A 26,534-nucleotide genomic window follows, 5' to 3' on the forward strand; every position below is an offset into this window, starting at 1 on the left:
AGTACAGTGTCACACTGTTATTTTAGCCATTTTCTCCACAATATTTGTAATAAAATTTAATCATCACAGTTATGGCCAGGAACCTGTTAAAAGTGGTTAGATCATGATACCTTATTGTTATTTTAAGTGATTTATTGTTAAAGAATACAGTCTCTGTGTTGATATCTTCTCTCACTATTTCTATACTTCTGTTTTTTCTTTATCTTATTCCTTTCTCCCTCCTCCCTCTTTGCTCAGCTTCTAGTTCTGTGTGTTGTGTTGGCTACCACAAGATTATGATATAGTTAAATGTTATATCACACTCGATGTCCATACCATAACCTTGGACTTCCTGGTATGCAGAAACTACGTTTATGATCTATTCTAATCAAAATTTGGGGTAAATATTAAGACAAAGCTAAGTGAAAATCTTGGTTTTAGTTCTTGTTCCCAAACAAAATGGTCAAGCATAAAATAATGGCATACTTAGTGAAATCTTGAGTGATAAAGAAAGAAATTGTCTAAATAACACTTTTGGCTTTATCCATAGTGACCTATTTTCTCATAATAGATGCTCAGAGGACAATTCCATCTCCTTCTCAGTGGAATTCCATCTCCTTCTCAGTGGAATCAGTCTGCCACAAGATCCAACAATTCCACTCTTAGGCATATACCCAAGATCCACATTCATACAACAAGGACAATACTAGGGATAAGTATTGAACTACTACAGTAGATTTCTGAGATCTCCTCACTGAAACCCACATTTCTGGGGTCTGTATCAGTTCCATGCTGGTATCCCAGCTATCATTCTGGAGAGCAAGAGCTCCCCATTGTTCAGGTCAGCTGTTTCTGTGGGTTTCACCAGCCTGGTCTGGACCCCACATTCGTATGGATTTATGCAAACACCAAAACAATTTTATAGAGCTGTATAAGTGGTAGCACTGTGATGCATCTTTTGTAGCTAGGGAGAAAAAAAGAGCAACAACAAAAGGGAAGGGCTGTGGAGAGAGTAGGGGACTTCAGAGTATGGGTCCAGAAACTAAGCCACAAGGAAAGCCTATATAAAGGTACTTTCCTAACCGAATGCAAGGCAAGAATGTGCTTACACACAAGCTTTGGAGATTTGAAAGAGAAGGAATAAGTACATAAAGCTAGGACCACAGTTTCTACCTCAACAAAGACAAGTACAAATGAAGGAGAGAGTTCTCAAGAAAGATGCAGTCATAAAAAAGGAAAGGGAGCAAAGAGGCATGAGCATACATAAAGACAAAGCAGGGTCACCTTGGCAAAATGAATACTTCCAGTCAGAAAGTACGTAGCATGGTAAGCTGCTGTATAGAACATCACAGAGTTATACTTGGTAAAGCTGGGTAAATGATTTCAAAAATAAATTGTGGTAACCTGACTTCATAGAAGAAAATGTATATTGGGTTTCTATGTCACCAAATTTCAATTTGGTATTATTTTTTATTCACAGAGGAATAACATTTTTATGATTTATTTAAACTTAAACAATCTTACTATCAATTTCATTACATTGTAATGGAAACAAGTTAAATTTTGAGTTTTTGCAGGTATAAATATTTATACATATAAGATTGTTGAAACTTTTTATTGTGCTAACAACATAGCTATTATATTCAGGTTACTATAACTTACATAAATCAGTGTGAAAATTCATTGACTAGTTCATATTCTACAAAACATAATTACTTAGAAATTACTTAGGATTTGTTTAGAACCATTTTCATTGCAAATTTATACTCATATTTCACATCTGATTGATCACTGTGAAACATATGGCACCTTCAGGTCTCATGTTGTTCTAGTCTCACACAATTGTAGTTCATACCACATTAAAATTAAGATCCAGAATCAGTTGAATATAATTTATCTGGGGTGATGCCTTTTAGTGAAAATCTGTCACTAAAGCCTTAAAATAAGATTAGTCTAGCAACACAAGGTATTTCAAGGTTGGCAGAGAACACTATTTATTGGCCCTAAAAGTTCTCCTCGTTTCATCTTCATGGCGCTGGTGAAATTAGAAATGTATTATGAAATGGGTTTCTTTTGTTTACCTTTGCTTCAATTTGTTTAGTATCTGGATTCTGAAACAAAAATTTTATTTTGCTTTTGCCGTCATCTGATGAGCCTTTAAGCTGAGAAAATTTAAACCTCCAAAGTACAGCCTAAAAGGAGAGAGAAAGGGAAACCCATAAGTCAACAAAATTAATGACTGCATTCAATTCAAGAAATTACATATTTTAAATATAAAAGTTAATCTTTTTTTCATGACCAGATGGCTTATTTTTTCCATTTTTTATTTGAATTGGAAACAAGATTGTTTTACACGTCAATCCCAGTTCCCTCTCCCTCTTTTCCTCCCCTGCCCCCCCAACTAAAACCCTACCTATCACATACCCTTTCTGCTTCCCAGGGAGGGTGAGTTCTTCCATGGGGGGGTCTTCAGAGTCTGTCATATCCTTTGGAATATGGCTTAGACCCCTCCCCCCAGAGTCTTGGCTCAGGGAGTATCCCTCTATGGAATGGACTCCCAAAGTCCATACCTATGCTAGGAATAAGTACTGAGCTACTACAGGAGGCCCCATGGATTCCTGAGGTCTCATCATGCACACCCATGTTCATGGGGTCTGGGTCAGTCTCATGCTGGTTTCCCAGCTATTAGTCTGGAAACCAAGAACTCCCCTTTGTTCAGGTCAGCTGTTTCTGTGGGTTTCATCAGCCTGGTCTGGACCCCTTTGCTCATCACTCCTCCTTCTCTGCAACTCAATTCCAGTTCAGCTCAGTGTTTAGCTGTGGGTGTCTGCTTCTACTTCCACCAGCTGCTGGATGAAGGCTCTAGGATGGCATATAAGTCAGTCATCAATCTCATTATCAGGGGAGGGCATTTAAGGTAGCCTCTCCACTGTTGCTTAGATTGTTAGTTGGTGTCATCTTTGTAGATCTCCAGACATTTCCCTAGTGCCTGATTTCTCTGTAAACCTAAAATGTCTCCCTCTTTTATATTATCTCTTATCTTGCTCTCTTCTGTTCTCCCCTCAACTCAACCTCCCTGCCCCATCATGTCTTCCTCAGCCTTCCTCTTCTCCTCTTTTCATTCTCCTAGTTCCCTCTCCGCCCCTGTGCTCCCAATTTACTCCAGAGATTTTGTCCCTTTCCCCTTCTCCAGGATAGTGAATAAAAGCCTCACCCCTAGGAAACTGACAGCGGGTAACCAAGGCCTGATGGTCTGGAGGAGAATATTTGTTATAGAGAGCAGGCAGGGACCTAGGGAGTTAGTTCAAAGTTTGTTTCTAGACCTGTATAGACATGATCCAAAAGAACTAAAGACACAGGTATTGGAACTTTGATTGTGAAACAGCTAGCTTATGAGAATGCTGGTACTGCATGCCAGACCACGCTAAGGCCTCACAGGAAGAGGACTGACGTAGGCGAGTTCATTAAGAATTTTTCAGATATGGACCTAGCTTACACTCAGGGATTAGTGATGGTGGCTGCCTTACTGGAACTTCAGTTAATAATATGTTATTCCTACAGAGAAAGCAAGGCATAGGGAGGAAGAAATGTACAGAGCCTTCTAGGGGTTGCTTTGGACATGATCAGGAAGGGCACTGGGTCAGACAGAGTCCCAACAAAAGAGAAAATAGGGGATCAGGATTGTGCCCGAAATACAGCTGCAGAGTTTCCAGATGCCCAGAGGGCAAAAGTTGAGCTAAGGCAAAGGTCAGCCATGGCAGTGGCCGTGGCCTGCCGGCCCTCAGCCAGCGGCTTGGTGCCACCTCATGCTGGCGTCTGCTGCGGGCTGGACAAAATGGATGACAGGACAGCAGACAGCCTGAAGGTCCTGGGGCTAACTTACAGCCTTGGGAGATGCCACTATGGCTGATGGCTAGTCAATGTATATAAATGCTATTTATACAGCCAGATAGAAACTGTTTTTGAGACTTATAGAGAAGAAAGGGCAACATACTTAAACATAGATCTGTTTAAATTTTGGATGCTCATATTTCAAGGATTGACTATAGCTACTGTGTTAGGAGAAATTTCAATTAAGGATTTTTCTTTTCAACAAACTGATCATAACCTAGGCAAAAGGAGAAGTGTGGGATGTGAATATGAATTTACGAATGCAGATGAATGGAAATGCCTAAATTGCCTTGGATCTGATTAGAGAGGTATTTACATTGCCTCGGATATAGTTTAAAAAATATCAAAATCATTTAATATAGTCTAAAAGAGCATCCAGTCAGTCAGTCAGTCAGTCAGTCAGTCAGTCAATGTCTTAACAGAAAAAATTAATGATTTGAGCCCCAGGAGATAGTCAATGAAAAAGATAGCAAAAGCCTATAGCATTAGCTTAGAGACATGAGGAATCTATGGATGATTCTGTAAAATTTGGCAGATGAGAGGATACAGATCTTCCTAAATTTTTATGGTTAAAAAGGGAAAATCTAGAAAATAAAAGTTGATACATGATTTTAAAAAGGGTTTGTGAAAAGCCTCAGGAGAGAGCCATTCTGTTAGATTCACAGCTTGAATGTGTCTTTGTAAATGCAAATTAGGCCAGGTCAGCTAGGATGCAAATGAGGTCTTAAGAGCTTGTCAGCTTCGAAGGTTAGATTAGAAAAGGCTACTTAGAAACTTTAAAAAATCTGAAAAATTGTTTGGGACATGTATTCTAAAGAAATTAGGGCTTAATAGATAGCAATTGGAAAAGATAATTTAAAATCTTTAAACGTGTTTTTTTAGAAGTTGTTATAAAATATTCAATGGTTAAGTACCTTTTTTGGGGCATCTAATGATGATTTAAATCCTTTAAGTAAGATTCTATAAGGAGATAATGAACCAAATGTGCCTAGATAGCTAACTAAGAAGGTAGACAAGTTCTATAATTAGAGGAGGCGATTCAGCATCATCAGGTATATTGACTATGCAAAACTATGGGAAGTTTATGTGCTCCCCACAAAGCATAGTCCGACTTCTGTTCTATGGCAGAAGGAATCATTATGGTGGTTACACCTACCTGTCTCACTAGCCAAAGCATTAAACCCTTATTTTAAAACAGTAGCCTGCATGATGCAAAAATGCTATATAGATTCTAGGAAATATTTTAGGAGAGAACCAAATATGATACAGTTTAATTGGTTGTTTCAGAACAATGATTCATGGGCGATTGCCTTTGCTCAGTTTTTCAGGAAGAACTGATAATCAGTTTCTAGCTCATGGACTGTTGCAATTTGCACTAATACAGCCTTTTATATTTCCAAAATAGTAAAAAGCAGTCCTGTGAAAAATGCTATGTTAGTTTTTACTGATGGCTCTAATGAGAGATTCGCTTATATATGTTATTGATAAAAAGAAATAGATGGAGCAGACAGCTCTTGTTTCAGCTCATATAGTCAAATTTAGAGCTATTACAATGGTCTTTCAGCTCCTAGTAAATAATTCATTTATTTGTACACTGACAGTCACTATGTCTTTAAGGCTCCCCAGGTAATAGAGACAGTCCCATGCATAGGATCTAGTAATAGTCAAGTCAGAATATTATTTGAACAAATTCAAAATGCAATTCACCTGAGAAAATTGCCATGTTTTGTGGGTCATATAAGAGCCCACTCAAACCTTCTAGGGCCTCTAGCCGAAGGAAACAGATCTGCAGATAACCATATTAGTTGCTCTGTCTCAGATAGAGAGAGCAAAGCAGTCTCATAACTTTCATCATCAGAGTAGTGGGGGTTTGAGGAAACAATTCAGCCTAACCAGAGAGACTGCTTGCCAAATTATCAAACATACGTGGATAATTTAGAGATGAATCCCCGATGCCTGCTCCCCAACCATTTATGGCAAATGGATGTGACTCACGTCTCAGAGTTTAGCAGGTTGAAATACGTGCACGTGGCAATTGACATGTATTCAGGTTTCTTAATGGCCACTCCACAAACAGGAGAAGCCACCAGACATGTTATAAGTCACTGTTTAAGATGTTTTGCTTACATGGGAGTGCCAAAAGTTATAAAAACAGATAATGGGTCTGGATATACTAGCAAAGATTTCCAGCAATTTTGTGCTGAATGGAAAGTTGATCACAAAACAGGTATTCCTTATAATCCCCAAGGACAAGGAATAATAGAGCGGGCCCACAGTGCCCAAAAAACGCAGCTGAAAAAGATAAAAAGGGGGGAGCAGGGCCCCCAGTTTCTTCATGATGCATTAAACCACACACTGTTTATTTTAAACTTTTTAAATGTGAATGCCAGTGAGCAATCTGATGCAGACAGATTCTGGCATGAAGGAACTCGAGTGAATTTTGCTCAGGTCAAATGGAGAGATGAATAGAGGGGACCAGACCCTGTAATTATTTGGGGTCGAGGGCATGTCTGTGTTTTCTTGAGGGTGGAGAATGAGGTATGCTGGCTGATAGAGCAGTTGATGAGATGCATGGAGCAGAGAGGAAATGGACCTGAGGCCTTGGGAGACCATCTGAACCAGCTGGAGTGAAACACTGAACCTGTGTTCCTGAACTTTGAGGACATCTGGCCTACAGCTGGAGGAGGAAAGGAGACACACCCAGTTCCAATTTCGAGATGCTTTCCAGAGTTGCAGCTTTCCTACAGACAGACTACATCCACCTCTCTGAATCCATGAGTGCTCATCCAGGAGCAGACTAAGAACTGGACAACAAACAGCTTGCTTTCTTGCCACATCTAGACACACAAAACTGTTTTGCCAGTTTTCCCATTGGGAAAAAGGACCCATTTAGGACAGTCAGATACCGGCATAAACCAGATTGGCAGAAGCTCCTTCATAATGCTTAACCAAGACATGGACAAAGGACTCTTTAGTTAACATTCAAAGACTGATATTACAAACCTGATGTTAGAACTTTGGACTTTGAGCAAGAAATAGAAAGTTTCAAGGGACATTGAGTCCCAGGCAGGGAATAAATGAAAAAACGTTTAGAATTGTGAAATTGTTCACACCCCACAGATTGTGAGAGAATCTTATTGTCTTTTGATTGTATTGTAACTCACCCTAATGTATGTTCATGATGAAATTGTTAATGTCTGTAACCTTGCTATATGAGTTATGCAAATGTTATTAGAAACTAGAAGTCAGAATTCATTCTAACAGGAATGTAACATGTAATTTACAAGCCTTAGGATAGAAGTACATTTTAGGGAGCAAACTTTAATAAGGTCTGTATCAGAGGCTCTAGAGGCATTCCCACACAGATTTTAAATGGCCATTTTAACCTTTATATGTCTCCATCCCGCAGGAGAACGTTTGCAGCCTTGAGAGCTCAGGTGCTAACTCCCGGAGGATTCTTTCTGATTCAGGAATGCTTGGAGCTGGACCATCGCCCATACCCCACTAACCTTATTTGTTTTACAGAGACTGGTTCCAGTCAGAGATGAGTACGGTTTTCCTTGCCTTCAGGGAATCCTAAAACAGAACACGCATGACAGAATGTGTAATTCCATGACGGGGACCCCTGGTAGGTTGAAGGGAACCTCCTAAAACAGGTGCAGTCATCTGTCCTAATGCAGAAGCACAGGTTTCTTTTTATTAATTTAAGAGAGAGGCATTGTGGGGGACCAAGATAGTTCTGTTATGGAATGTTTTGAAGTCCAGCCTCTGATTTCACTAAACAGGAGCAACCTGGAGCTCTGGCCCACTATTGTATTGCTAATTCGAGCAAGTCTGCTATCATTTAGCATAGCCTCAATATGGAAAGTGTCCTAGTTTGCATCTCTATGGGCCTAAGCATCTGAATAGGCCTGCACCTGGGCAGAGGTGCTAGGTGGGTAAGTAACATGTGAGGACGGAGGTTTAGGGGCCATCTAGCAGAGAGGAGAAGAGAAGGGTAGAAGCGGTCTGGAAGCACGGTTAGGAAACAGCTGAAAAGATGGTAAATAAAGAAAAGACTTTAGTTTTACAACATGGAACTGAGAGCTCTCTAAAGATGACAAGATGCCTGTGTTTGGTCTTTGTTGCCACTGGGTTGCTAGAAGATTCCAAGCCCACACTCCCCCACTCAGGCAGAACCTCATGGCTGTTGTGGCTTGGAGCTGAAGCATGCGGGTCACGACATCCAGGGGACCATGTACGACTCTCTTAGGGTCCTCCTTGTTTGGCAGTGTGGATTGCAGGCTGGTAATCCCTTACTCTATGTCTAAACTCCACATATGAGTGAGTACATACCATGTTTGTCTTTTTGTGATTGGGTTACCTCACTCAGAATGGTTTCTTCTAGTTCCATCCATTTGCCTGCAAAGTTTAAGATTCCATTGTTTTTTTTTCTGCTGGTAGTACTCCATTGTGTAAATGTACCACATTTTTCTCTATCCATTCTCGAGTTGAGGGGCATCTAGGCTGCTTCCAGGTTGTGGCTATTACAAATAGTGCCGCTATGAACTTCGTTGAACAGATGTCCTTGTTGTATGAATGTGGATCTTTTGGGTATATGCCTAGGAGTGGAATTGTTGGATCTTGTGGCAGACTGATTCCACTTTTCCTGAGGAACCCCCATAGTGATTTCCAATGTGGCTGTACAAGTTGGCACTCCTACCAACAGTGTAGGAGTGTTCGCCTTTTTCCACATCCTCTCCAGCATAAACTGTCATTGCTGTTTTGATTTTAGCCAGTCTGACAGGAATAAGATGGTATCTCAGAGTTGTTTTGATTTGCATTTCCCTGATAGCTAAGGATGTTGAACACTGTCTTATGTGTCTTTCAGCCATTTTAGATTCCTCTATTGAGAATTGTCTATTTAGTTCTGTACCTCATTTTTAATTGGATTGTTTGGTGTTTTGGAGACCAGCTTCTTGAGTTCTTTGTGAAAGGTTCAGGCATTATGCTGGCCTGCCCCTGTTACCTGGTGGAATCCACTCAGGCAATACCCTGGTCAGCCCAAGGTTCCATGGGAAAGAAGTCTGTACGCAGGTGCAGAGGACCCCTTTAAAAGATAGGCCCCTGCCCTCTCTCTCTCTCTCTCTCTCTCCCTTTCTCTCTCTCTCTCTCTCTCCCCTGTTCCTGCTCTCTGTCCCCTCTCTCTGTTTCCCCGCTCTGTCTCTCTATGGCGACCGGCCATGGCGGTCAGCCATTGCCCTGTTCCTCTTCTTAGTCTACCCATTCTGCCTTATAATAAACTTATAGTCAATATGTCCATCTCAATATTTCTCTTTTCTTCTTTTTAAACAAAAGAATAACATTTGGCGCCCAACGTGGAAAGGCTCTGCCCTTATACCTTCTGCGACCTGCTGGCGGGCGCATGTTAGGCTAAGGGTAACCTTATAATCCACTTCCATCTCCGCTTTTCCTGGCACTCCCTCCTGCCTGCAACAGCCTGAGATGCCGGAACTCAACTTGCGGCTTTTCCAACTAAGTATTTCTGGAACTCACTGATCTGCCTATTCGCTGCAATCCGGTAAGAAACCCAAACCGTTCCTATGGGGCAGACCCAGCGCTGTTCAATCTGGGTCCATTTTTCGGTTTCTGGCCAGGTGCTCTCAGACAGGGCAATCTGTACATTTTTTGGCCTTGCCTACGGGAAATACATTTTTACGGGATCTTTCGGTTACTGGCAGCGAGTAGGTAAATGAGCGGAGTTCTGCCTCCCAGTGGGAACTTTCTTTCACCTGGGAATGTCCCTCATTGTTCTGATTGTTCTTTCTCTGACTGTGTTTCTTCTTGGTTGGCAATGTCTGCTTGAGATGCTCTGAGAGTTTTGTTTGTCTGCTGGTTTTCATTTTTCCACATGAATGAGGTTTGAAACTTTTCTGGCAATTGAGAATGTGCTTACGGGGTCGCCATTGACCACGTGTACTAACCTGGGGGCCGCCATCTTGGTCATAACCACGTGACCTAGCTTAGGCCTACCCACTCAGTTCAGTGACTTCCACGGGCAAGCACTGCCACCTGACATCTTGCTTTTTATTTCTTTCACTTGTTGGGTGCATTTCCTAAAGGTCAGGCATGGGATCCCGCTCCAGGAGCGGTGCTTTTTTGCTTTTTTCAGTTCGGACTGCTGGGTCCTTTTTCGGTTTCGGGACAGCTGTGTCCCCTTCAGGGCCAGGCCCCTGGCAACTCCCACGGGCAGACGTGCATCCGTAGAGGAGCTTTTTGCCGGTTTTCAACTTGCCTCACCCATGGGAAATGCATAGAGGGACCTTTCTGGTTTCATCCAACAAGCAGGTAAACAGACAAAAGCGGTTTATGGTTGCCGCCGTTTTGGTCATGTGACCTACCTGTAGGCACGCACAGCTCCAGCGGCCTATCGAGCAAACCTGTCTGCCAGATTTTTGATTTCTGCCAGATCTTTTTGCTTTTTATTTTTATTTTTTGTCTTTTTCTTCTTTCACTGGCTCTGTTGTTCATGGCTTGTTTACTAAATACTGTGCCTTTCCAGGGCCCTCTGTTTAAGTCTACCCTGTCTCTTTAAATCTCCTGTCTGTTTGCTACAATGTACGGATCAGAGATTGCATTCTAGTTCCCCTTTACTGTTATCCAATGCTGCTTGTCTCTGTACTTGTAATTTAATTTTATACTTATCTAGCTCTATATGCAACTTAAATTTAACTATATTAAATGTTTATTTCTAAATTACTATATATCTTTAAATGATGGTCAACATTTTAAGTCATAAAGTTCTAATCTACCTTTACTTAAAATATAAGCCAAGTCTATACAACTTAAATTTAACTTATGTATCTTTAAATGATAGTAAAAGTTTAAAATCATAAAGGTCTATTTCAAACTAACAAAATATTTATACCACTCAGTCTATCCTGTAAGCCTTTTACAAAGGTACAGCTTTTATTACAAAAAGGGATTTTTCTCTAACTAAAGACAAACTTAACTACTAAGATCCTAAGCAGACAGCCCTCAAATGCTCAGAGATCTAGAGAATATGGCATTTAAAATGTTTTGTTAAAAAGCTTTTTATAACAGAGAGATAGGCCAGTTGCTGGTCCTACCCCATTTCCTCCGAGAAGACTGATGGGCACTGAATAAGCTTCATCTCGAGTCAGTGACAACGCTGGTCACTGAGCAACCCTGCCCTTCACCTCAACTGGTACAAAGTATTCCAGACCATGGACAAGAGGACAACGGAATCGACTTTCCCGGCGTTGCTTGGGCCAACGGTAGGCAAGTCTTCCCAAAGTCTCTAATCCACAGGTCACAAGTTATCAGCAAGAAGGCAGGTGTCCTGCAGCCTGCTACTATGGATGGAGGACCTTGGGGATGGCTGTCCATGCAGCCTGCTGGCAAGTCTCTGTTATTCTTTAATCATTGATTCAGGTAAAATCTTATCCTTCTCAAGAACTCTGATGCTTTTGACGACTGATAGTCTTGCCAGCTTAAAGCAAAACATTCCAGTAACAGGTATTTTAGGGTTTATCTATGTAAAGATAGGAAAGTCTAAGATGTATAAAAGTCTGAGAATGTAGTTACAAAGGCCTGAGGATAAAAAGGCTTAAATGATGATAATGAGTTGAGACATTAAAAAGAATAAAAAATGTTCCTGATTTCTCTATTTCTCATGCTACTGTTCATAGTAAAGTTCAACAATACCACTATATGATCATAACTATAAGGTCAAGATTACGATACTTTTCATTGTCAAAAAAAAAATCTATCTGTTTTAAAATGGTAATGCTTTTAGCCAAGTTGCTTCTAACATGAATATGCTACTAATGTGTCTAATACTTATGTTTCCACAAACTCTAAGGATTCTTGTAAGTTCCAGGGAGCTGAATCAGATCCAAACAGGTCAGATTCACTCCAGGTAATATTCAATCTTTCCCTGGTCCCAAATTCCCTTCACTCATCTTGGGACACCTCGGGAACCCCTCCCTCATCTTACAATCTTCCCCTCAAGTGACAGGACCTAAGAAAATTTTTTTTTCTAATCTCAACCTTGTCTTCTGCTCTGTCAACATCTTGCCAGGTCTAAGAGGCGCCAGGGAGTTGCATACAGCCTGGACTACAATGAAACAACCAGCTTCCCCAGGACGTGGCAGCACCCCAACCTTCTCGGGTCCCCCAAAGATGGTCAACGCCCCCCATGTCAGCAGGAAGCAGTCTTAAGAAGTCGACGCCCTTATTCCTTAACCTGCCATGTCTAAACACCCACCTTTTTTTAATAATAAGTAGAGGTGGGAATGAAAGGTTCAGGCATTATGCTGGCCTGCCCCTGTTACCTGGTGGAATCCACTCAGGCAATACCCTGGTCAGCCCAAGGTTCCATGGGAAAGAAGTCTGTACGCAGGTGCAGAGGACCCCTTTAAAAGATAGGCCCCTGCCCTCTCTCTCTCTCTCTCTCCCTGTTCCTGCTCTCTGTCCCCTCTCTCTGTTTCCCCGCTCTGTCTCTCTATGGCGACCGGCCATGGCGGTCAGCCATTGCCCTGTTCCTCCTCTTAGTCTCCCCATTCTGCCGGTCCTTATAATAAACTTATAGTCAATATGTCTGTCTCAACAATATTTCTCTTTTCTTCTTTTTAAACAAAAGAATAACATTTTGGCGCAAAAGAATAACACTTTGTATATTTTGGAGATCAGCCCTCTGTCAGATGTGGGGTTGGTGAATATCTTTTCCCAGTCCGTGGGCTGCCGTTTTGTCTTTCTGACTGTGTCCTTTGCCTTACAGAAGCTTCTCAGTTTCAGGAGGTCCCATTTATTAATTGTGGATCTCAGTGTCTGTGCTACTGGTGTTATGTTCAGTAAGAAGTCTCTTGTACCAATTAATTTAAGGGTATTTCCCACTTTGCCTTCTAATAGGTTCAGTGTGGCTGGATTTATGTTGAGGTCTTTGTTCCATTTAGACTTAAGTTTTGTGCATGGTGATAGAGATGGATCTGTCTGCAGTCTTTTACATTCCAGCATCCAGTTATGCCAGCACCATTTGTTGAAGATGCTTTCTTTATTCCATTGTATAGCTTTAGATTCTTTGTAAAAAATCAGGTGTTGGTAGGTGTGTGGGTTAATATCAGGGTTTCAACTCTATTCCATTGGTCTACCTGTCTATTTTTGTGCAATTCTAAGCTGTTTTCAGGACAATATCTCTGTAATAGAGCTTAAAGTCAGGGATGGTGATGCTTCCAGATGTCCCTTTATTTTACAGCGTTGTTTTGGCTATCCTGGGTCTTTTGTTTTTCCATATAAAGTTGAGAATCGTTCTTTCAAAGTCTGTGAATAATTGTGTTGGGATTTTCATGGGGATTGCATTGAATCTGTAGATTGCTTTTGGCAAGATTGCCATTTTTACTATGTTTATCCTACCTATCCAAGAGCATGGGAAATCTTTCCATTTTCTAGTATCTTCTTTAATTTCTTTCTTTAGAGACTCAAAATTCTTAAGGTACAGGTCTTTCACTTTTTTCGTTACCATTAACCCAAGGTATATTATGTTGTTTATGGCAGTTGTAAAGGGTGATGTTTCTCTGATTTCTTTCTCCACCAATATATCATCTGTATATAGTAGGGCTACAGATTTTTTTGAGTTAATCTTGTATCCTGCCACTTTGCTGAAGGAAAACTGTAGGAAAACTCCCTGGTAGAGTTTTTCAGGTCACTTGTGTAGACTATCATATCATCTTCAAATAGTGAAAGTTTCACTTCTTCCTTTCCAATTTGTAGCCTTTTGTTGTCTTATTGCTCTAGCTAGAACTTCAAGGACAATATTGAAGAGGTATGGAAAGTGTGGACGGCCTTGTCTTGTTCCTGATTTTAGAGGAATTGCATTGAGTTTCTCTACATTTAATTTGATGCTGGATGTTGGCTTGCTATATATTGCTTTCTGTTTTCCCTGATCTCCCAAGACTTTTATCATGAAGGGGTGTTGGATTTTATCAAAGGCTTTTTCGGATGGATTTTCATATGTTGCACCATCCTTACTTCCCTGGTATGAAGCCTACTTGATCATAATGGATGATTTCTCTGATGTGTCTTGGATTCTGTTTGCCAGTATTTTATTGAGTATTTTTGTATCAGTGTTCATGAGGGACATTGGCATGTCATTGTCTTTCTTAGTTGTGTCTTTGTGTGGCTTGGGTATCAATGTTATTGAAACCATGGAAAAAGAGTTTGGCAATGACCCTTCTGCTTCTATTTTGTGGAATACTTTGAGGAGAATTGGCATTAGCTGTTCCTTGTATTTCTGGTAGAATTCTGCACTGAAGCCATCTGGCCCTGGGCCTCTTTTGATTGGGAGACTTTTGATGACTGTTTCTATTTCATTAGGGGTTATAGTTCTATTTAAGTTGCTTATCTGTTCTTGATTTAATATTGGTAAGTGTAATCTATCCAGAAAATTGCCCATTTCATTTAGATTGTTGAATTTTGAGGAATACAGTTTTTCAAAGTATGACCTGATGATTCTCTGGATTTCCTCTGTGTCTCTTGTTATGTCGCCATTTTCATTTCTGATTTTATTAATTTGCCTGTTCATTCTCTGCTGTTTGGTAAGTTTGGATAAAGGTTTGTCTCTCTTGTTGATTTTCTCAAAGAACCAACTCTTTGTTATATTGATTCTTTGTATTGTTCTCCTAGTTTGCACTTTATTGATTTCAGTCCTCAATTTGATTATTTCCTGTCATCTACTCTTTTTAGGTTCCCTGGCTTCTTTGTGTTCTACAGCTTTCAGTTGTGCTATTAATTCTCTAATATGACTATTCTCCTGTTTCTTCATGTGGGCACTTAGTGCTGCTATGAACTTTCCTCTTATTACTGCTTTCAAAGTGTCCCATATGTTTGGGTATGTTGTGTCCATTTTCTCATTGAATTCTAGGAAATATTTAATTTCTTTTTTTATTTCTTCCTTGGCCCAGGAATTGTGCAATTGGGTATTATTTAATTTCCATGAGTTTGTAGTTTTTCTGCAAATTGTATTGTTGTTGAAGTCTAACTTTAAAGCATGGAGGTCTGATAAGATACAGGGGGTTATTTTAACTGTTTTGTACTTGTTGATGTTTGCTATGTTGCTAATTATGTGGTCGATTTTAGCTAAGGTTTATGTGGCACTGAGAAGAAGGTATATTCTTTTGTATTTGGATGGAATGTTCTATAGATGTCTGTAAATTCAATTGGGCCATAACTTCTATTAGTTCCTTTGTTTCTTTGTTAAGTTCCTGTCTGTTGGTCCTGTCTAGTGGTGAGGGTGGGGTGTTGAAGTCTCCCACTATAAGTGTGTGTAGTTTTATGTGTCATTTGAGTTTTAGTAATGTTTTTTTTACAAATGTGGATGCCTTTATATTTGGGGCATTAATGTCAGAATTGAGACTTCATCCTGATTGACCACATAGTAGGCAGCAAAGCAAATCTCCATAGATACAAAAGAATTGAAAAATAACCCCCTGTATCTTATTAGATCACTATGCATTAAAGCTAGAATTCAACAGCAATACTAATGGCAGAAAACCTACATACTCTTGGAAAATGAATAACACTCAATTGCACCATTCCTGGGTTGAGGAAGAAATAAAAAAAGAAATTAAAGACTTCCTAGAATTTAATGAGAATGTAGACACAACATACCCAAACTTATGGGACACTCTGAAAGCACTGCTAAGAGGGAAGTTCATAGCACTAAGTGCCCATATGAAGAAACTGGAGAAAGTCACATTAGAGAATTGAGAGAACAACTGAAAGCATTAGAGCAAAAAGAAGCAAACTCACCAAGGAGGAAATAATCAACCTGAGAGCTGAAATCAATAAAGTAGAAACTAGGAAAACATTACATAGAATCAATGAAACAAAGAGTTGGTTCTTTGAGAAGATCAACAAGATAGACAAACCTCTAGCCAAACTAACCAAAAGGCAGAGAGCATGCTAATTAACAAAATCAGAAACAAAAAGGGGGATGTAAAATGGATACTGAGGAAATCCAGAGAATCTTCAGGTCATACTTTGAAAACCTGTACTCCACAAAATTCAAAAATCTAAAGGAAATGGACAGTTTTCTGGATACATATCACTTACCAAAATTAGACCAAGATCAGATAAACAGTTTAAATCGACCCACAACCCCTAATGAAATAGAAGCAGTCATCAACACCTCCCAACCAAAAAAAGCCCAGGGCCAGATGGCTTCACTGCAGAATTCTACCAGAAATTCAAAGAAGAGCTGATACCAGTACTCCTCAAACTGTTCCCCACAATAGAAGCAGATGGGATATTGCCAAACTTTCTACGAGGCTACAATCACTTTGATACCCAAGCCACACAAAGATATGACTAAGAAAGAGAAGTAAAGACCGATATCCCTCATGAACATCGATGCTAAAATACTCAATAAAATATTGGTGAACTGAATCCAAGAACATATCAGAAAAATCATCCACCATGATCAAGTAGGCTTCATCCCAGGGTTGCAAGGATGGTTCAACATATGAAAATCCATCAATGTAATCCACCATATTAAACAAACTGAAAAAGAAAAACCACATGATCATCTCACTAGACGCTGAAAAAGCCTTTGACAAAATCCAACATCCCTTCATGATAAAGATCTTGGAGAGAACAGGAATAACAGGAACATATCTAAACATGATAAATGCAATATACACCAAACCAATAGCCAACATCAAATTAAATGGAGAGAAACTCAAAGCGTTTCCTTTAAAATCAGGTACAAGACAAGGCTGTCTACTCTCTCCATATCTCTTCAATATTGTACTTGAGATTCTAGCTAGAGCAATAAGACAAGAAAAGGGGATCAAAGGGATACAAATTGGAAAGGAAGAAGTCAAACTTTCACTGTTTGCAGATGATATGATAGTCTACATTAGTGACCCGAAATACTCTACCACGGAACTCCACAGCTGATAAACATCTTCAGCAAGGTGGCAGGATACAAAATTAACTAAAAAAAAATCTGTAGCCCTACTGTATACAGATGATAATCCCAATGAGAAAGAAATCATGGAAACATCACCTTTCACAATAACCACAAGCAACATAAAATATCTGGGGTAACACTAACCAAAGAAGTGAAAGACCTGTACAATAAGAACTTTGAGACATTAAAGAAAGAAATTAAAAAGATACCAGAAAATGGAAAGATCTCCCATGCTCTTGGATAGGTATAATTAGCATAGTAAAAATGGCAATCCTACCAAAAGCAATCTACAGATTCAATGCAATCCCCATCAAAATCCCAACACAGTTTTTCACAGACATTGAAAGAACAACACTCAACTTTATATGGAAAAATAAAAGACCCAGGATAGGCAAAACAACTCTTTACAATAAAGGATCTTCTGGAGGCATCACCATCCCTGACTTCAAGCTGTACTATAGAGCCATAGTTCTGAAAACAACTTGGTATTGGCACAAGAATAGACAGATAGACCAATGGAATCGAATTGAAGACCCAGATATTAACCCACCCACCTATGATCACCTTATTTTTGACAAAGGTGCTAAATCTATACAATGGAAAAAAGATAGCATCTTCAACAAATGTTGCTGGCACAATTGGATTTGGACATGCAGAAGATTGCAGATAGATCCATACCTGTCACCATGCATGAAACTTAAGTGCAAATGGATCAAAGATCTCTCCATAAATTCAGCCACACTGAAAGTGTGGAATTACCCTTGAACAAATTGGCACAGGAGACCGATTCCTGAACATCTCGCCAGGAATACAGACATTGAGGTCTGCAATTAATAAATGGGACCTCCTGAAACTGAGAAGCTTCTGTAAGGCAAAGGACACAGTCAGTAAGACAAAATGACCACCCACAGAATGGGAAAAGATCTTCACCAACCCCACATCTGGCAGAGGGCTGATTTCCCAAATATACAAGGGTCTCAAGAAGCTAGCCACCAAAACACCTAACAATGAAATTAAAAAGTGGGGTGCAGAACTAAACAGAATTTTCAACAGAGGAATCTGAAATGGCTGAAAAACACTTAAGAAGTGCTCAAAATTCTTCGCCATCAGAGAAATGCAACTCAAAACAACTCTGAGATACCACCTCACACCTGTCAGAATGGCTAAAATCAAAATACCAATGACAATCTATGCTGGAGAGGATGTGGAGAAGAAGGAACACTCCTCCATTGCTGGTGGGAGTGTGAACTTGTAAGACCACTCTGGAAATCAGTATGGAGGTTGCTCAGAAAAATGGGAATCAATGTACCTCAAGATCCAGCCATTCCTCTCTTGGGTATTTACCCAAATAGTGCATGTTCATACAACAAGGACATATGTTCAACCATGTTCATAGCAGCATTGTTTGTAATAGCCAGAACCTGGAAGCAGCCTAGATGCCCCTCAACTGAAGAATGGATAGAGAAAATGTGGTACATTTATACTCAGCAGAAAAAAGCAATGGAATCTTGAAATTCACAGGCAAATGGATGGAACTAGAAGAAACCATCCTAAGTGAGGTGACCCAGTCACAAAAATACAAACATGGTATGTACTCACTCATATATGAATTTTAGACATAGAACAAAGGTTTACAGCCTATAATCCTCTTCACCAAAGAAACTAGGAATCATGAAGGACTCTAAGTGATAAATAGACCCTAGGAATGGGAAGTGGCATGAACTCCTGAGCTAATTGGGAGCATGAGGTTAGGGGGTAGGGAGCTGCTACAATAAGAGCAAGAGAAGAGGAGTAGAGGAGAGGAAATGGAGGAGCAGAGATATTTAGTAGGGGAAAGAATAGAGGAGAGAGAGCAGGATGAGAGATACCATATCAGAGGGAGCCAGTATAGGTCCTAGAAGAGATCTGGAACCAGGGAGATCTCCAGAGACCTACAAGGATGACACGATCTGACAATCCAGGCAGTGGAGGAGAGGATAACCTAAAAGCCCCTCCCCTAAAATGAGATTGATGACTACTCTTTATGCCATCCTAGAGCCCTCACCCAGTGGCTGAAGGAAGCAGAGGCAGACATCCACAGAAATACACTGAGCTGAAATCTGGAATTTAGTTGAAGAGAGGGAGGAATGAAGATCAAAGGGGTCTGTACCAGGTTGGAGAAACCCACAGGAACAGTTGGCCTGAACAAGGGAGAGCACATGGACCCCAGATGCTATCTGGGAGGCCAGTACAAGACTGATCCAGCCCCCTGAACATGGATGCCAATAAGGAGGCCTCTGCACTCCAGGGAGCCTCTGGAAGTGGATTAGCATTTTTCCCTGGTATAAGAAGGGACTTTGAGAGCCCATCCCACGTGAAGGGATACACTCTGGCCCTGGACAAACGGGGAAGGTCTCAGGCCCAGCACAGGAAGATTTGGTGGTCTTTGCAGAGCCCCCATTGAGGGCCCTACCCTGCCTGGGGAGTGGTGGGTGGGGGAGGAGGGATGGGGGTGAGGGGAGGGAGAGGGAGATGGGACTTACATGTGAAACAAGCTTGTTGCCTAACTTGAATTAATAAAAAAAAGAGAAAAAAATGTCAGTCCTCTATGATTATCTAACTTTGGTCCTGAGAAAGTAAGATTTGCAAAAATTTCAACGGTACAACTAAGAATATATAACTATGAGTGAAAAAATATTTGTTTATAATGAAACTATATATGTAAATATGTAAAATATGCAATCAATATTGTTTATTTAATTCTCTTTAGTTGAAATACTAATCCACTGTGGAACAAGGGAAACACTCCCATATTGCCGGTTGGAGTGCAGTCTTGTACATCTACTAGGGAAATCAGTATGACAGTTCTTCAGAAAAATGTGTATCAGTCTACCTTGAGATCCATCTCCACTACTCTTGGATATATACCCAAAGCATATGTCATTTTTCCACAAGGACACCTGCTCAATGATTTTATTGCTGCTCTATTCATAACATCCAGAAATTGTAAATAACTTAGATGTCCCCCAAAAGAAGAATGGGTAAAAAATGTGGTACATTTACTCAATGGAGTATTGCTAGGCTCTTTAAAACATGACATCATGAAAATTGTGGGCAAATAGATGGAATTAGGAAACATTGTTGTGGGATTATAACAACAGCTGGCCAAGAGATATGTCAATATAATGTCAAAGGAGATTATGTAGCCTCCACCCTGTACCAATATTATGTGCAAAAACCATTGGAAATAAGTCATGTACAATTTCCACAATTCATAATTTATTCTTATATAGATTATATCTTATTAGTAGTCACAAAGGTAGATACTTTAGAAAAATGTTAGAAGAAGTAAAGAAAATTTTGCCTTTCTTTGTATTAAAAACTTCTCCTTAAAAATGCAAAGAGGAGATTCTATTAATTATTTAGGATATAAAATTTCTATGAAAAATTAGACCCTCAAAATGTACAAAGTAGGAGAGTTCAATTATGGAGTCTTAATGACAATCATAGATTGTTAGGAAAGATTTCCTATTTATAACTCAATATTGGAATAAAATATGATGAGCTGAGTAATTTTGTCAGTACCGTAGATGATGGGGACAAGAACTTGGAGAGTTCAAGAGAATTATCAGCTGAAGCTAAAAGAGAATTGGCATTTATGGAAAAAACCTACAGAATTCAAATGTGGATCATGTAGATCAAAAGCTTAACTACCTTATGGTTATATTATATTCTAGGCAATCCCTCACAGGAATTTTGATTCAGAGGGAAGATATAATATTACAATATATATTTCTACTACATAATCAGAGCAAGAAATTAAAGACATATTTCAAAAAGATTTCTGATTTGATTTTTAAAAGAAAAATAAGACTTTGTCAACTGGCAGGAATGGGCCCAGTAGAAAGTGTAGTACATATAACTAATCAGGAAATCTATTCTTGAAGTAATTTTTGGAGAAAGATTAACAGCAGTTATCCTCAAAGTTAGAGAATTGAATTCATACAAAGAACTATAGGGTCCTTCCATGAACTGTATGGAAAACACCAATCTCTGAAGTTCCTTCATTCTGTAATGATGCAAATAAATCAGGAAAGGCAGGATACAAATCAGGAAATTTTAGCAAAGTGGCTCAAAGCCCTGCCCTTATGATTCTATACAAAAGTCAGAATTGTATGGGATACTTATGGTATTAATGGGTCATAAAGAACCTTTCCATATAGTTACCTGCTCTCAATATACAGAAAGAGTTTTTTTTTATATTTTGAAATTGCTGAATTTTTTCCTGATAAAACAGAATTAACTTAGTTATTTATGCAATTATAGTAAATAATCAAGAATAAGAAATACACACACACACACACACACACACACACACACACACACATGCATACATATCACACATCAGAATTCATACAGGTCTGTTAGGTCCTTTAGCATAAGGTAATGATGAAATTGATCAGTTCTTAATAGGTAGTATATTGGAGTTCTCAGAATTTCTTAAAATACCTCCATGCAAATAGCCTAGGTTAAAAAAAGTATTTTTCCGACATTTGGCAACTAGCCAAGGAAATCATAAAAAAGTCCTACTTGTTCCTTCTATAACCAAACTCCATTACCTACAGGAACTAACCCTAAATGTATTCAGAGAGATGAAATTTGGCAAATGTATGCATTTAATTTTGTAGATTTTGGAAATTTAAATTTAAAATATGTACACCATAAAAAAGATTCATTTTCGGGATGGTATTGGACAATTGATTTGAGTTCTGAAAAGGTTGATTCTGTAGTCTATTAGAAGTCATGATCATCATGGGAATACCTGTACAAATTAAGATTGATAAAAAATCATCTTTAGTGAAGTAATATAGACAGAAAGACAAATATGGCATGTATTCACCTACACATGTATATTATGCATTAAATAACTAATAACAAAGTTATAATCTGTGGACACAAATTTTGTTTGAGTTTTCTTATCACAGCAGGTCCTGCTGCCCTCTTTTATCCACAAATAAAAACACAAAAACTTATGTTAATTATTAAACTGTTGGACAATTGTCTATGGCTTCTTACTGGATAGCTCTGTCTTAATTATTAATCCATAACTACTAATTTATGTATTTCTACATGGCCTTATTTTACTGGAGAATGCATTTTGAGTCCTATCCTCCTGGTCCCTCCATGGCATCTCCTTGCAATCTCTCTCCTTTCCCTTTCGTATCCTCGTCATGCCTATCTTCCTGCCTCTATTGGCCAAACTGTTTTATTTACCAACCAATAAGGAAACACATATACAGAGAGACATCACCCATCACACAAGTGGTTAGGCATCCAGGAAGGGAATAGAGGAAGAGCACATAGATCTCCATGGGATGTGAAAATACAAATAGAACTGGACCTGGAGGTGGGACATAAATGGAAATATCACCTGGAATGTGGGAGGGTAGCTGGGATCGAGTGAGAGAATATGGGAGGAGAGAACAAGAATTGAGGCCCATTAGAAGTTAAAACTTACTAAAATGTATAAAAGAAATTGTAAGGTAAGGAAGTTTTTAAAAATACTAGCAAGACAGAGCCACAACTGGCCATTCCTTATCATTAAACAAAGCTTCCAGTACTGGGACTGTGTTTCATCCATTTGAGTTGTTGGCCAAAGAGGCCTCATGGAAATCTACACAACATAGTCTATTGCTAACAAAATAGGTTGCTCTTCACAAACTGACTGCAAGACTCCATTGCTGAAGACAATGCCAATGCAACTCATGGAACATGGGGAATTAGAACTGGTCCCTAACATAGAACATTTACCCATGCTCTTGTTTCTTTGATATTGTAGTAGAAGGAGTGTGCAAACACTAGGGAAGGCAGAACAACTTGAGAACAAGACTCTCTAAATCAACAATTTAAAGCTTATATGAACACATATGAAGAAGCAAAACAGGGTCTAAACAAGTCTCTAACATGTCCTTTGTGTATATATTATCCTTCTCAGTTCAGTGCCTTTATGAGATTCACAATTTGTGAATGAGTGGGTACCTCATTCTTGTGAGTTCTCTTGTGGAGTTTTTCTTCCTGCTGGTTTGCCTTGTCCAGCTTCAATGTAATGTTTTTTATTTTATCTTATTACATTTTGTTTTGTTAAAAAACATCATTGAGACAATAAAAAAAACATGACTGAAAGACATATAAGAAAGTGCTCAACATCATTAACCATCAGGGAAATGCAAATCAAAACAACTCTGAGATACCATCTTTCTCCTGTAGAATGGCTAAAATAAAAAACAGCAATGACAGTTTATGCTGGAGAGGATGTGGAGAAAGGGGAACACTCCTACACTGCTGGTGGGAGTGCCAACTCATACAAACATTTTGGAAATCAGTATGGCAATTCCTCAGGAAAATGAAAATCAGTCTACACAAGATCCAGCAATTCCACTCTTAGGCATATAACCAAAAGATGCACATTCCTACAACAAGGACATCTGTTCAACCATGTTCATAGCAGCATTATTTGTAATAGCCAGAACCTGGAAGCAGCCTAGATGCCCCTCAACTGAAGAATGGATAGAGAAAATGTGGTACATTTATACAAAGGAGTACTACTCAGCAGAAAACCAAAACAAAACAATGGAATCTTGAAATTCACAGGCAAATGGATGGAATTAGAAGAAATCATCCTGAGTGAGGTAACCCAGTCACAAAAAGACAAACATGGTATGTACTCACTCATATATGAATTTTAGTCCTAGAGCAAAGAAGCAGCAGACTACAATCCACACCTCCAGAGAAGCTAGGAAACAAGGAGTACCCTAAGAGAGACACACATGGTCCCCAGAGAAGGGGAAAGGGACAAGATCTTCTGAGCTAATTGGGAGCATGGGGGAGGGGAGAGAGAGCTAGGAGAAAGAGAATGTTAGAATAGGAGGGGAGAGGAGGACATGTGGGAGCAGGAAGATTGAGTCAGGGGAAGAATAGAGGAGAGCAAGGAAACAGATACCATAACAGAGGGAGCCATCATAGGTCTAAAGAGAAATCAGGCACTAGGGAAATGTCCAGAGATCTACAAGGTTGACTCCAACTAACAATCTAAGCAACAGTCAAGAGGCTACCTTAAATGCCTTTCTCCGATAATGAAACTGATGACCACCTAATATGCCATCCTAGAGCCTTCATCCAGTAGCTGATGGAAGCAGAAGCAGACACCCACAGCTAAACACTGAGCTGAACTCTAGAATCCAGTTGCAGAGAGGGAGGAGTGATGAGCAAAGGGTCAAGACCAGGCTGGTGAAACCCACAGAAACAGCTGATGTGAATAAGGGGAGCTCATGGACCCCAGACTGATAGCTGGGAAGCCAGCATAGGACTGTTCCAAACTTCCTGAAGGAGGAAGTTAGTTTGGAGGTCTGGACAATCTATGGGGCCATTGGTAGTGGATCAGTATTTATCCCTATTACACAAATGGACTTGGGGAGCCCACTCCACATAGCAGGATACTCTCTCAGTCTAGACACATGGGTGGGGTGGGGGGAGGACCTAGGCCCTGCTCCAAATGATATGATAGACTTTGAAGATCCCCCATAGAAGGCCTTACCCTCTCTGGGGAGCAGAGAGGGGAAGGGATAGTGGGTTAGTTGGGGGAAAGGGGAGGAAGGGGAGGGAGAAGGAACTGAGATTGACATGTAAAAGAAGCTTGTTTCTAATTTAAATTAAAAAAAGAGAAAACCAGAAAGGAACAATTCTCCAAAATTAAGCAGCAATTGATTATTTACTGAAAAGACCACATTGGCTGTGAATAATTTCCTGGCATGTACTGCTTTAATACCTCAGATTTCTCTTATAGCATAGAAGAGCAATTACATTTTCTATGCAAGGAATTACATAAAATTACTTTAACTCATCTGTATTGACCATGATGACTTACATGGGTAATGCCTTTTGTGGGTCCTGCCCTATTAGAATTATTCATAATTATCTGGCTTCCAAAAACTGTCCAATCTATACAAAATTTGGTGCTAAATCTAATTCTATCTGTGCATACATATGGTTTGTTTTCTGACATTCTCTAAAATATAAGAGGTCATAATTGCCTCTGTAATAAGATTGTGAACTTGCTGTTAATTGTGGATAGGGTAGGTACAGAATGTTATTTCTACAACGTGGCCTTTTAGAAAGAATTGCATAACCTATGACAAGTGAATGCAATTGAAAGCAAGACTATTAAGAGAATGCCATGCCATATCCACATTATTTCTGTGGGGAAGGCAAAGGCCTTGGGATGACTATTCTCATCTCTTTTCCTGTGATCAACGATGAAAAGATATAATTCCAGATGTATTCCCTTACTGCACTTACATTTTCTTAAGCTACCTGTAAACATCATCTGCTTTAATAATAGAAATAAGAGTGGTATGGTTGAACTACTCTTCTGCAAAAAAATGAAGAAAAACTAATCCAGAAGATTATTTTGTTAAAAAAGCAGAATCCTCGTTCCCAGTCAACTCTAATCTGCCTTAAACATAAATTATCTTATAATAGTAATTTAAAATAAAAACACTTATTGAATATGTCAGGAAGTATTTCCTCTATTTTATATCCCACAAATAAGATGTTGCTCTTCATAATTCTCTGAAAACTTCCTTAACTACTACGGCCTGCCATGAATTTGACTCTTGTGGGCATACCTAATATTTATGAATTCCTGATAGTCTAGATGGCAGCTTGCCCCTTGAATACTGTGTATGTATCTCTTGTTTCCTTTGATTAGCCTTTATGTGGGTCTTATGGATAAGAGGTTTGTTTATCCTTTATCTGTTGAGACATTTTGCCATCACTATTCTAGAATTTGTTTAGTTGTTAATTAGGATTACATTGGTTAAAGATTTTGTTGAAAATACATAGGGATATATATTTATAGAGATAGATTATCTATATGTATATGTATATGTATATGTATATGTATATGTATATGTATATGTATATGTATATGTATATGTATATGTATATGCATATGCATATCTATATCTATATCTATATCTTTATCTATATCTATATCTATATGTATATCATCACCTAAATTTCAAAATCATGTTCCTTGTGAGATTCAGGCCATTAAGAATGCACATTTGTTATGTGCTTATCACTAGCATCTCTTCACACTGTCCCATCATCCTCTGGTGAAGCTTCCTGCTCATCCCATGATCTTCCATGCTGCTTTGCATTTTTGAGCCTGCTCTCTATGCATGAGTTAGCCCTGACTAGGAGTTTTAAAGGATTTCTTTCTTTCTTTTTCTTTTTCTTTTTTTTTTTGGTCTGGCTTACTTGTGCTTTAACACTCATCTATGTGTTACATATATGAGAATTCCATTCTTTTTTCTTTTCTGAGGTAGGATTTGACTATGTAGTGTGTAGTTACCTTGGTATCTCCAATAATATGCCTCAACCAATGCCCAAATGCTCAGATTATATGTATAGGTTACTTTCATTTTAGTGTTGAATACTATTTAATCATAGATAGGAGCAAATTTTGCTCATTTTTCTATTAAATGACAGCTGGCTATTCTTTTAGTCATGAATTCTATCCTTATCCCTTTGGTGTTCATGTGTCTACTAGATATTCTGTTATCTGTTCTTTGTGATATATGTTCAGAAGTGGAAATGTTGGAATATTTAGTAATCTGTGTTACTCTGATTAACTGGAATTTTTTTCCATAAA

The 26,534-nt window shown here is 39.1% G+C and overlaps 1 protein-coding gene across 1 annotated transcript in view; it reads right to left on the minus strand.

Moving 5' to 3' along the window:
- Sntg1 (syntrophin gamma 1) overlaps positions 1–26,534 on the minus strand; it is a 302,539-nt gene that overhangs the window by 34,573 nt on the left and 241,432 nt on the right. Inside the window, exon 16 of the mRNA XM_035438749.1 lies at positions 2,061–2,171. Coding sequence (XP_035294640.1) covers positions 2,061–2,171 — 111 coding nt within the window. The remainder of the gene's footprint in view (positions 1–2,060; positions 2,172–26,534) is intronic.

This window comes from Cricetulus griseus, chromosome 2 (assembly GCF_003668045.3).
Source record: "Cricetulus griseus strain 17A/GY chromosome 2, alternate assembly CriGri-PICRH-1.0, whole genome shotgun sequence".
In the NCBI taxonomy this organism is placed as follows: domain Eukaryota; kingdom Metazoa; phylum Chordata; class Mammalia; order Rodentia; family Cricetidae; genus Cricetulus; species Cricetulus griseus.